This window comes from Coregonus clupeaformis, chromosome 24, assembly GCF_020615455.1.
Source record: "Coregonus clupeaformis isolate EN_2021a chromosome 24, ASM2061545v1, whole genome shotgun sequence".
Classification (NCBI taxonomy): Eukaryota; Metazoa; Chordata; class Actinopteri; order Salmoniformes; family Salmonidae; genus Coregonus; species Coregonus clupeaformis.
In genome coordinates, this window is record NC_059215.1 from 40481563 (window position 1) to 40494872 (window position 13310).

The 13310-nt window shown below is 44.3% G+C and overlaps 1 protein-coding gene across 1 annotated transcript; it reads left to right on the forward strand.

The window, feature by feature from the left end:
• Positions 1-8030: 8030 nt before the first annotated feature.
• LOC121537450 (PRELI domain containing protein 3B-like) lies at positions 8031-13017 on the forward strand. Its single transcript, XM_041845079.1, has 6 exons — positions 8031-8136; positions 9769-9937; positions 10507-10596; positions 12210-12280; positions 12400-12502; positions 12628-13017. Exons 1-6 carry the CDS (start codon positions 8105-8107, stop codon positions 12742-12744), a joined length of 582 nt encoding a protein of 193 aa, XP_041701013.1. The 5' UTR covers positions 8031-8104; the 3' UTR covers positions 12745-13017.
• The last annotated feature ends 293 nt before the right edge of the window (positions 13018-13310 follow it).

Here is a 13310-nt window from a genome sequence, read left to right on the forward strand (position 1 = left end):
CATTTTGCCAGCGATGTTCTGATCAAGGACAACTCCGAAATGTGCGTGATGACGTTGATAGCGTTGACTAGTCTTCTTCTTCTTCGTTGGGATTTGGTTGGTGGATCGCATCCAACTTTTAAGTGCATACACTGCCACCTACTGTACTGGTGTGTGAGGCCATTCACGGCCTACCTACATTAAATTATTTGATAAGGTAATACAAAATTGGGGAAAAGGAAAATTGCCCTGCCAACTATTAGCCCTCTCTAAAAAAAAACACCACCCCATTCCACTACTTAATCCTATCTAATCCTACTCCAGACCAATGGTCTGAGAGGACATAACACTACCACTCAACACTCCCTGCAGCTGTTTTGCAGTAAATCCTCTCAATCCCAAGTACTTCTCTGCCGCTGCCACCACAACCTCTATTTTCTGTGACTTTCGATCCATTTCTGCAGTACAATTGAAAACCATGACTATAAACGCTATAAAGCCCACCTTACTGAAACACATATTATTCCCATCACTCTCTCTTGGTCTCTGCCTGCTCACATGAATCCTCTCAGGATCCCTCACCCTGTACCCATCTTCCTCTATCACTCTCTTCACTGCTTCGGCATACAACACTTTCTGTACTATTCTAACCCTGGCAACCTTAATCTGCCTTTTTCTCACCGGACACCTCCGATCTCTAGCCCCATGGGCACCCCCATAACTAACACACATAACTTGCTCCACCAATGGCACACATCTCACATCTAGGCGTCTCCCTCCTACACACTGCTGCAACATGCCCATAAACTTGACACGTAAAACACTGTAGTATTTTCGTAACAAAAGTTATCATGGGATAAATGACACTTCCCTTCCTACCTTGACCTTATCTGGCAAAACTGCATAAAAACTCAGCATAACAGACAATGTCTTCTCCATTTCCCCACCGGATCTATGTCTCACCAAATGGCGGGCATCACCTACACCGTGAATCTTCGATTTCAACTGCTCCTCCTCAACACTTAATGCCACCCCCGTTATCACTCCTTTCAACAGTGCCCTGCTCCGGAGAGCAAAGCAAGTCACAATTATTTTCCCTAATCGCATAATCCGGAGCGCCCACTCCCTCTGGGGTGGAGGAAACACAATAAATCATCACAAGTCCACTCCGAGTTACCTACACCAACTAAACAGTCCCCAACCTCTTCTCCACCCAACCTGACACCACATATGGATCAGCCAAAATTCAAGGATCCATTCTCTCTACAAATCTCACCCCCACTGAGCCAGAATCATCCTCATCATCCTCGGGACGATGCCCAAACTAGGCGGTCCTCACCGTAGGTACTTCATCCTCACTCTCGTCAGGTTCGATCTCTGAACTACTGGAGCACGTATCCCTCTTTTTGCACTTGACGCCAACCTTCCTCACCACACTGCTTCCCTCTACACTCAACTTCTTCTCAACAGTCATCACTGCACCTGCCACCACAGTTTATTCATCCTCACTCTCGTCCAGTGTTGCCAACTTAGCAACTTTGTCGCCATATTTAGCGAGTTTTCACACCCCTCTAGCGACACATTTTCTAAAAAGCGACTAGCGACAAATCTAGCGACTTTTTCTGGTGTTATTGGATACTTTTGGAGACTCTGATGTGAAAGCATGTATTGTTCTTACACTTCTCAACGAGCAGTGGGTGCTTTGTTACCCCCGTCCCAAAGCACTCACAGGCGGCCCAGTCCTCGCGCAGCAGTCCCTCCCAGCTGCAGTCAGAGCAGGAGATGTTCACCCCTCCGCGTCCAGACACAAATGAATCGCGCATGCGGGAAGCTGCCGCTGGCTGATCCCACCCTGGCTTACATTCAGGGCGGGATGTAAATGTAGGGTGTTTTTAACTCACTTTTTGTCACTCCCACAACGTTATTCCTCTCTCCTACAGCGTCCATCACAATTATATGCACATGGCCAATTATGCAAATTAGATGATGATGTCATTTAGGGACTTCTAGTGACTTTTAGGACAGCCAATAGCTACTTTCCTTACTGAGGAGTTGGCAACACTGCTCTCGTCACGTTCAATTTCCTCCTCAAGCGCTTCCAAAAGTTCTGTGAGATTCTCCATTCCATATCCACTCAAAACATATCCACTTTTCTCTTTTTTTTCTTGTCCACCATCTTCTCCTTCACCAGATCTTCCAGAAGGCTTGTGCAATCCCCTACTCCATATTTATTCATAACATGTTCCACTTTCTTCCTTTTTTTCTCCTGTCCACCATCTTACCGCGTGTCCCATGAACCAAGGACAGCGTTGACTCTTCTTCTTCTTCTTTGGTATAATGGCGTTCGTAACAACTGGATGTGCATTCCGCCATCTACCGTTCGGGTGGATAATAAAGATCCCAAAAAGGAAATAATGCAGGGTAAAAAGAAAATTCATACAAACTATAGAAAAAAAGAGAGTTAAACTAAACCAAAATCAACCAGCTTTTCTGTTAAAGTCCCAAACTCTAATCAGGACCTTGCACAGGTCCAGAAGGATCCTGTGAGGGCGGGACATTTTCTGGCGACAGTAGTCCTTGCAGTGCTTCTGCTGTGAAGTCTTGGAGCCCCAAAACATTTTATTGGACACTTGTGTAGTACAATTAATAACTGTGGAAATATATGCTACAAAATCTACCTTCTTCACAATGAGTGTATCCAGATCTCTTGATTAATGTAAAACATTTGCAACTGGTTGCGGTGCAATGTGCATCCACCACCATATGTTCTTCAGCACTGTGGCCTCTTGAACCTTCGACTCTCTTCACCGTGTACACATAGGAGATCTGCTGTAAAGCCCTGATCCTTGACACCTCAACCTCTTTCACCCTAACAGGGCAAAGAAGTACAACATATGATCCTCACCACAGTTGCAACATTTTCCATTCACAGATTCTACATTAACATACTTGTCTGCAAACATTTCACGTGTGGCCATATCTTATGCAATTCCCACACTGTAGTGGTTTGGACACAAACCTCAAATGTTGCATACCTCGAATATCCAAGCTTCACATGTGCAGGTAGTTTTCTCAAACAACAATAGTATAAAAATCTAATGTTATTGGTCGCGTACACATACAGTATTTTTCAGATGTAACGTCCATGTTCCTAGTCACCTTGCAGTGGTTAAATGCGGTGGTTTGCGCTTTCAGTTTTTATGGATGATTTTCTAGTACATATGTTGTAGAAATGAAACGCCTATATGCCTTAAATGCTTATGGATTAAGAACCAATTAAAGGGTTAAAACAGAGCAGAGACATTTCTTTAGTTAAAACGCTGTGCTTCTGATAATGGATGATTCCCTCTAACTCCCTGCAGCTGGTCTGGGTATGTCAATGACGTGATGGAGATAAAACTTATTGTTGTAGCTGTGTGGAGATTGGAGTAACAATGGAACTAGTGTTATCACTTGTTTGTGCTTATGACCTGATGCACATAGTCACATGCACATAGTCACAAGGAAAAACCATAGTGGCTTAAGGTCCAGGGAGGATGGCTGTTGGGGAAGGCTTAAATGTATGTGGTTAAGAATGGGTTATGGACATGGCATGTGTAAACCATGTTTAAGTATTAATTGATATGTTTTATAATGTGCTATGAAAGGATAAGGGTAAAACATAATTAACATGATTGATACTTTGTACTCCAGATGCATGCCTGGATAGTGAATATAGTCAATACACAGTGTGATTGTTCTTTAATGTATGTATGTATATAATTATTTGAATCACGCCACCAATATAATGAGATAAGTGACAGAGGCCCCATTTAGAGAAGCGCACGTAGCTCTTGTGAGTAAACAACATGTGACACCGAAGGATGTTAATCATGTACATATAATGGAGTAACTGTGTAGGTTGTATAAGCATGACTATGCATTTGCATTTTTAACAAGTATAGTGATAATTATCCACGACATTTTGCGCGAATGCTGCCATCTATCAACGTTTTTTGGTTTGGATAAGTTATATTCGTCACTGTGGGAACAACATCCACTATGCACTTGAGGAAATATATATGAGGAAAATATATATATATATATTATTTATTTTTTGACACATATTTAACCCCTTTTTTTTTGTTGGCACATAACTACTTCCATACTTCCATTCATTTTTTAAATCCATTCATTTTTTAAATTGGTACCGGGTTACCTTCAGATGACTCCCCTAGAGCAAAACGGAGAACACAATCAAGTTCCTAAGAATCTCCCCTTTCCATAGTGGGGTCATATTAGTTTGTAAGCCAAACGGTTCAGATGCTACAGACAGAAGTTGGCACATCAACAGTGCCGACTACAGACGTTTTCGTGAGAAGACCGATTTTCGGGATGTCTCCTGGTCTGACAATCAGCGCTGTAGCTCTGCCATTTTCCACCGCAGATGCGGAAGGCCGACATCGGTGGATGCAGTGGATTGAGACACAGCCCATACAAAAAAATATATCTCTAGTTTAAACAGACACATTTTGAATGGGTGCGTCACTCGATTTAAGGATGTTAAGGTCCCCAGCGACAATAAATGCGGCCTCAGGATATGCGGTTTTCCCGTTTGCACAAAGTTCAGTATAGTGCCTTGACAGCCGTTGCGGTCTCGGCTGAATATATTTTTATTTATTTATTATTTTGCCGGTTACCCTTTCCCATTTTGTATCACAAAGTGTAATGGATCTATACTATAAGCTAGGAGCGTTAATGCAACATGTTGGATGCCAACCGCAGTTAAACCTCACCGAAGACGAAGAATTTCGTCAACAAGAAGTACAACATTACAAATATTTTCCGAGACGTCAGATAATTAGCTTGTTCTCTGTAATATCGTATAGCTTTGGAATCGTGACATTATGTACTTTCGAGGAAAATAGGCAGGTTTCTCGGAACCAGGGAGGGACGGAGAGCTGAGTGAGCAGGTGATGGCTCGGGTGGATATGAGAGGGGATGTGGATAGTATGAATGACTGGGTGAGAACAGCATTAGTGGGGGCAGCTACTGAGGCTATACCTAAGAGTTCAGGGAGGAGGAGGAGGAGGAGGAGGGGGAGGAAAGCAGTCCCATGGTGGACGGAGGAATGTGGGGCAATGGTGAGGAGTAGGAACAGGGCATTTAGAGTACTGAAAAGGACACATAACTTCCGACATCTGATTCAGTATAAGCAGGCCCAGGCCCTGGTGAGGAGAACTATCCGTCAGGCAAAGAGGTCATATTGGTGTCGGTTCTGTGACACCTTTGGGAGGGCGACACCTGTGGGAGAAGTGTTGGGGATGATTAAGAGGATGAGTGGGGTCAGAAGGGAGTGGGATTATCCAGTGTTGACGAGTGGGGATGATGTGGCAGTAACAGATGAAGAGAAGGCAGAGATGATGGCTAAAGCATTTGTCCAAGTGCATAGCTCTGCACATTTGTCAGAGGAGGGGCAGAGGGGGAGAGAGAACACAAGAGAGGAGCATCCTGGAATTCTGGATAGGAGGGAGGATGTAAATGATGGGTTGAATGCACCATTTACCAGGGCAGAGGTGAAAAGAGCAATAGGTAAGGCTGGGTTAACTTCACCTGGGGAAGATGAGGTGTGCTGTGTTATGTTGTCCCATCTTAGTGATGAGGCACTGGATAAGGTATTGGTGTTGTACAACAGTGTGGGAGGAGGGGAAACTACCAGGCAGTTGGAAGGAGGCAATAGTGGTACCAATCCGGAAGCCCGGGAAGGACCCACGATGCCAACAAGCTATCGGCCAATAGCTTTAACATCACATGTATGTAATATTATGGAACGTATGATTACGGAGAGGCTAACTTCCTTCCTGGAGAGCAGAGGGCTAGTATCGCCACATCAGAGTGGGTTCAGGAAAAGGTAGGGTAACTATGGATCCAGTGCTCTGCTTAGAAGCAGAGGTCAAGAAGGCTCAGGTGAACAAGGAGACTGTTGTAGCTGTCTTTTTTGATGTGGAGAAGGCGTATGATATGATCTGGAAGGAGGGATTGTTAATCAAGCTTGATATTATGGGGGTAGGAGGAAGAACGTACAACTGGATTAAGGATTTCCTGTTTGGAAGGTCTATCCAGGTGAGGGTGGGGAAGTCTTTATCAGGCAGCTACCTGGTGATAATGGTACACCACAGGGGAGCGTGATTAGTCCTCTGTTGTTCTCAATCATGATCAATGATGTTTACTCTCAAGTACAGCCGGATATAGGGAGGTCATTATTTGCAGATGATGGGCCTTATGGAAGAGGGGAAGAAATGTGCCATACATAGTCAGGAAGGTACAGGAAGCAATTGATGAGGTAGAGTGGTGGGCATTAATGTGGGGATTCAGGTTCTCTGTAGAGAAAACTCAAACAGTGTTCTTTACCAGGAGGAAGGTGGGAAATGAGGTATGCTTGAGGTTATATGGGAGAAACTTGGAGAGGGTGGGGGCCTTCAGGTTCCTTGGGGTATACTTTGACACTAGACTGACCTGGGCAGAACACATTGAGAGAGTGGTGGGAAAGTGTAAGATGTGATGCGCTGTCTGACGGGGAAGGAGTGGGGGGCTGGGCGTTCCTCATTGAAGACCATGTATGTTGCATTGATCCGATCTGTAGTAGACCTCATTGGAAAGACTAGAGGTCATACAGGGGCAAGGACTCAGAATATGTAGTGGGGCATTTCGGACTTCCCCAGTGGCTGCATTACAGGTGGAGATGGGGGATATGCCATTGCAGATTAGGAGACAGCAGCTGGCAATGAATTATTGGGTCAACCTACAAGGACATGGGGTGTCTCATCCTGCGAAAGGGATTTTACAGGCATGCTGGAAACATGAGCAAAGACAGAACACGAGCTTTGGGTGGTTGGGTAATACCCAGGCGAAGGAGATGGGACTGTATGGAAGGGAGTTTAGTCCAACGGTAGCCATTTCTGTAAATCCACCATCGCTACTCCCGCCTCCAGTAGTTGATCTAGAAGTGTTGGAGAGACTACAGAAAGATAGGGAGAGTGTTGATCCATCTGATTTGTTTAAGAGACGTCTGGATACTGTGTATCAGGATTTTGTGACCATTTATACAGATGGTTCAAAAGATCCAAGGACAGGACATACTGGGTCAGCATTTGTAGTGCAGGAATGTGGGGTGGAAGTCAGGAAACGTATTACAGATCATCTGGCTGTATATACGGAGGAGCTGATGGCCATACTGTTGGCCTTGCAGTGGGTGGAGGAAGTCAAACAAGACAGAGTAGTTATTTGCTCTAATTCATGTGCAGTGTTAATGAGTCTCCAGTCCTTTAGCTCACGTAGCAGACAAGACCTGCTTTATGAGGTGCTACAAACCCATGGCATGATTAAAAAGATGGGTATACAGATACGATTTACTTGGGTCCCAGCCCATGTGGAGGGGAACGAGGCAGTAGATGTACTGGCTAAACAAGCACTTAGTAGTGGGGATGTTGACGTTGAAGTTTCAATGAGCAAGGCAGAGGCAAAAATACTGATATATACAGTGTTGGTGCAGAGATGGCAGGAGCAGTGGAATAGAGATAATAAGGGAAGGCATTTATTTCAAGTACAGAGGAAAGTCGGGGAGGGGAGGACGGCAGGAAGGGACAGAAGAGAGGAGGCTATTTTTACAAGATTAAGGGTGGGACACAGCCAGTTGAATAAGACATTAAATGTGATAGGCATGCATCCAACAGGAAAGTGTGATTATTGTCAGGAAACCGTGGAGCATGTATTGCTACAGTGTGGGCAGTATCAGAGGGAAAGAGAGCGGATTAGATCTAGTATGAAGGAGAAGGAGATACAGGAAATTAGTTTAAATAGTATATTGAGTAGAACGTCATTAGATATAGTGTCAAATATTTTGTTATCTTTTTTAAGACCAACGGGGCTGGCAGGTAGGATTTAGTTTATCCCTGTCTCTGGCCCACACTCCAGTACAGTAGGTGACGGTAATGCACCATAACGTTGGATGCCAACCGCCGATAAACCCCACTGAAGAAGAAGAATCACATAATTTTGAACTAGTGGGTCAACGTAGTTTCCTTCACAGCTGAGGTCAAGCTGTCATAAGTCGCCGACTCGCAAGCCCGACAAAACGGTCTAAAACATGAAGATCTGGACCTCCGAACACATATTCAAGTGAGTAATTTATTAATTTAATTAACAATGATTTAGAAAGTGTTCATTTTAAATACGCTTGATATTGCGTTATATAGCTGGCTTATTTAAGTTTGTAGCTAGCTAGCAGCCACCGTTAGCTCTTTGACTTTAGCCAGCTAGCCTGCTGCCATTACAAGTCAATGAGTGTTAGTTAGAGCAGCTAACGTTATAGCTAGCAAGCAACACATCAAACTCTGTCCATTGCTGTAGCTAGCTATTGTTGAAATCGATGGCTTCTACGAATGGCTATCGAGAAAACAGCTAGCCTTAATTGTACCATTAACGTTACTGAACAGGATTTTTAACTAACCAGACGAATAATACTAGCTAGTTAGCTAACGCTGCAAGTTAGCAACATTACAAGTAACTAACTAACTATGTCAATGCATTCCAGCCGAAGTATCCAGTGGTCGAACTTGCTAACTGTCAGAATGTCACGGGATTTGGGTGATTGGCCTGTACTTGTGTAAAGTCATACGAATTCATTATGTTCTCGTAACCTGCTATGAAAAAGTCAGCTACGACCGGAAGTGAATCGAAATGTCGTTAAAGGTGTGTTTCTCATTACGTAACAGTCACTGATGTATAATGAGAACAGCAACAATCCAAGCCAACATGGAAGGAAAGCTAAAACATGGCAACAGTAAACATGTCGTACCCCGCAAGTGATGTAGCCCTTGGGCCAATTGAGATATAGTGTGATATAGCCCCGTGTAGCTCAGTTGGTAGAGCATGGCGTTTGCAACGCCAGGGTTGTGGGTTCGATTCCCACGGGGGGCAGTATGAAAAATTTATGCACTCACTAACTGCAAGTCGCTCTGGATAAGAGCGTCTGCTAAATGACTAAAATTTAAAATTTTAATTAATTACTAGCTCCCACCAATCGGTGTAATTGTGTATTTGCCGGATCTCTGGCTAGACGCATCGTTCACCCAAGTTTCCTAAATTGTCCCAGTGCTGTCTGAAAACGCAGAGACCAGGCTTTGTTGAATTCAGCTCCGACTACATCGATTCGCCCAAGGTCAATACTTCAAAAAAATTGAAATTATTTAAGGCTTACCTTGTACATATGTTTGTCCTCTCTAGTTGCATGTCTTTCTTTGATTGCTGAAATCCATACTTTTTAAAATAAACATTCATCAAATACAACCACTGACTGTCATCATTGCTGTTGCTCTAAGATGGCAACTCAGCGCAAATGCGCATGTGCCAATTGAATCTCAACAAGGAAACAGTCAATGGTTGTATTTGGTTAACGTTTATTGATAAAGTATGGATTTCAGCAAAGAAAGGCACGCAACTACAGAGGACAAACATGGGTACAAGGTTAACGTTTCATTTTTTTATTTGTCTTTTTGGAAGTATTGACCTTGGGCTAATCAATCTAGTCAGAACTGAATTCCCCAAAGCCTGGTCTCTGCTCCACTCCATTGTTGGAGTTCATCAGTAACTTCCTTCACCGTGCAGTTTAGTCAGATAAAAAATGTCAGGACAGGTTTTCAAATGAGTTCATTTTGGTGCATGCCAGGATGTCCGCATGATAACATTATGATATGCACACATTATGATAGTATTACAGTAATATTGATTTCCTGTGTTGTCCCCCCACAGCCACCCATGGGAGACGGTGACCAAGGCGGCAATGCAGAAGTACCCCAACCCGATGAACCCTGGCGTGGTAGGGGTGGATGTGTTGAACAGACACGTGGACACACAGGGCCGGCTATACAGCAACAGACTGCTCAGCACAGAATGGGGACTTCCCTCCTTGGCCAAGACTGTAAGTCCTCAGCACACTGGATGCCTGTCTCCAATATTGCCACTGATACGATTCTCCTGAAAAGTGCATTGCAGGTCACCAGTCCCAATGCAGATACATTGTCTTTTAACTGCTGTAGATATCGATGTACTTTACTTTGCTGCACACACAACAATCCAAATCCATTGCATTTATCAGAAGTTGACTGTACAAATGTTGACAAATTCAATCAGAGCAGTTAGGTTTAGTTCAGGGGCTAAGTCGGTATGTGTAGGCTTGCTGTTAGACTAGCCAAAATATTGAATGATGCTCATTCTGGGGAAGTGGGTAATGCTCAGAACAGTTCGCTATCTTTACAGCTCTGTGGTAATTACATGATTGGGCACTGCCATGACCTCAGCTCTGCTACTTTACTGAAGGCTGTCTCAGCTAGAAGGCCCACTGGTGTTGTGTAATCAAGACAGCATGAAGTTGTTGGGTAAATGTTTCTCAAACCTTGAAACTTGTAAGTCGACATATCTGAGGATGTATTGTTTTGTCAGTGATGTCAAACATATCACTGACAGTGATGTCATTGTCTTTTATCCCAGCTCATTGGTATAACACGAACAAACACATACATCCAGGAACATTCGGTGGTGGACCCCAAGAAAAAAACCTTTGAGCTGCAATCTACAAATGTGAGTTCACCCGTGTTGTCGGATATATACTGAACAAAAATATAAACGCAACATGCAACAATTCCAAAGATTTTACTGAGTTACAGTTGATATAAGGAAATCAGTCAATTGAAATAAAATTATTAGGCCTTAATCTATGGATTTCACATGACTGGGAATACAGATATGCATCTGTTGGTCACATATATCTTTAAAAAAGGTAGGGGCATGGATCAGAAAACCAGTCCGTATCTGGTGTTTCCACCATTTGCCTCATGCAGCGCAACACATCTCCTTCGCATAAAGTTGATTAGACTGTTGATTGTGGCCTGTGTAATCTTGTCCCACTCTTCAATGATTGTGCGAAGTTGCTGGATATTGGCAGGAACTTGAACACGCTGTTGTACATGTCGATCCAGAGCATCCCAAACATGCTCAATTGGTGACATGTCTGGTGAGTATGCAGGCCATGGAAGAACTGGGACATTTACAGCTTCCAGGAATTGTGTACAGATCCTTGCGACATTGGGCCGTGCATTATCATGCTGAAACATGAGGCGATGGCGGCGGATGAATGGCACGACAATAGGCCTCAGGATCTTCTCACGGTATCTCTGTGCATTCAAATTGCCATCGATAAAATGCAATTGTGTTTGTTGTCCATCGCTTACGCCTACCCATACCATAACCCCACCGCCACCATGTGGCATTCTGTTCACAATGTTGATATCAGCAAACCACTCGCCCATACGACGCCATACACGCCGTCTGCCATCTGCCCGGTAGAGTTGAAATCGGGATTCATCCGTGAAGAGCACTTTTCTCCAGCATACCAGTGGCCATCGAAGGTGAGCATTTGCCCATTGAGGTCGGTTACGACGCCGAACTGCAGGCAGGTCAAGACCCTGGTGAGGACAACGATCATGCAGATGAGATTCCCTGATACGGTTTCTGACAGTTTGTGCAGAAATCCTTCGGTTGTGCAAATCCACAGTTTCATCAGCTGTCCGGGTGGCTGGTCTCAAGATGATCCCGCAGGTGAAGAAGCCAGATGTGGAGGTCCTAGGCTGGCGTGGTTACACATGGTCTGCGGTTGCGAGGCCGGTTGGACGTACTGCCAAATTCTCTAAAATGACATTGAGTGAAGCTGATGACAGAGAAATTTACATTCAATGATCTGGCATTCAATTCTCTGGCAACAGCTCTGGTGGACATTCCTGCAGTCAGCATGCCAATTGCACACTCCCTCAACTTGAGACATATGTGGCATTGTGTTGTGTGACACAACTGATTTCAGACTGGCCTTTTATTGTCCCCAGCACAATGTGCACCTGTGTAATGAAAATGCTGTTTAATCAGCTTCTTGATATGCAACACCTGTCAGGTGGATGGATGATATTGGCAAAGGAGAAATGCTCACTAACAGGGATGTAAACAAATTTGTGCAAAACATTTGAGAGAAATAAGCTTTTTGTGCCTATGGAACATTTCTGTGATCTTTTATTTCAGCTCATGGGACCAACACTTTACATGTTGCATTTATATCTTTGTAAAGTGTACATTTGTGGATAGTGTAGCTAACTCCACCTTTCAGCCCTATAAACTGACATTGATGCACTTTCCTCTGCTTTCAGATTTCATGTACTAACATAGTATCTGTGGACGAGAAGTTAACATACAGGCCGCATCCGCAGGATCCCGAAAAGTAAGTAATTTTTTGTTGTTGTTGATGGTTTGATTTAAAGGTTAAATACAGCAGAATTCATAAATAGGTTTTAGTTTCACAGCTTAGTTTTTTCTTCTTCTGTTTATCCTTATGTTTAGGACCATACTGACACAAGAGGCACTTATCTCTGTAAAAGGAATTAGTCTGAGCAGTTACCTAGAGGGGCTCATGGCCAAAACCATCTCAGCAAACGCAGGCAAAGTAAGTCCTCACTTTACACCTGCAGCCTGGATGGAATATTTGAGTGGAAATAGTATGAGATAAAACAAGCTTATCCATGTATGGCCATGTTCAGCCCATCACTTCCCCATTTGTGTTGTGTTCAGGGACGAGAGGCGATGGAGTGGGTCATCAGGCGGTTAAACACTGAGATCGAGGAGCTGGCAGCAACGGCACAAGCCACAATCCGCATCCCCATGGCAGCCGCAGTCACAGAGAAATGATCAACCGCCATCTCAATGGACCTCAGACATTTCCCCTGAAAAGGGAGACCACCCCCCTAATCTTCCAGCACAGCCGCCTCCTGTATTGGCCCACTGTTTTTCTGTCACAAGAACGCATCCTTCCCTCAGCGGACTGCCCATACAAGCAGGGTGCACGCTGTTCGGTACACAGAGTGAAGCTGATGACAGCATGCAGCGTTCGTAACCAAGTGGGAGGTGGGAATTTACCAGTTGTGAGGTCTTAAATACATTTACATTTTAGTCATTTAGCAGACGCTCTTATCCAGAGCGACTTACAGTTAGTGAATACATATTTATTTTTAATTTTTCATACTGGCCCCCCGTGGGAATCGAACCCACAACCCTGGCGTTGCAAACGCCATGCTCTATCAACTGCGCTACATCCCTGCCGGCCATTCCCTCCCCTACCCTGGACGACGCTGGGCCAATTGTGCGCCGCCCATGAGCCTCCCGGTCGCGGCCGGCTGCGACAGAGCCTGGATTCGAACCAGGATCTCTAGCATTCACATGCTTTGAACTTGTTGAGAAAAGCCTATTGGCTAATG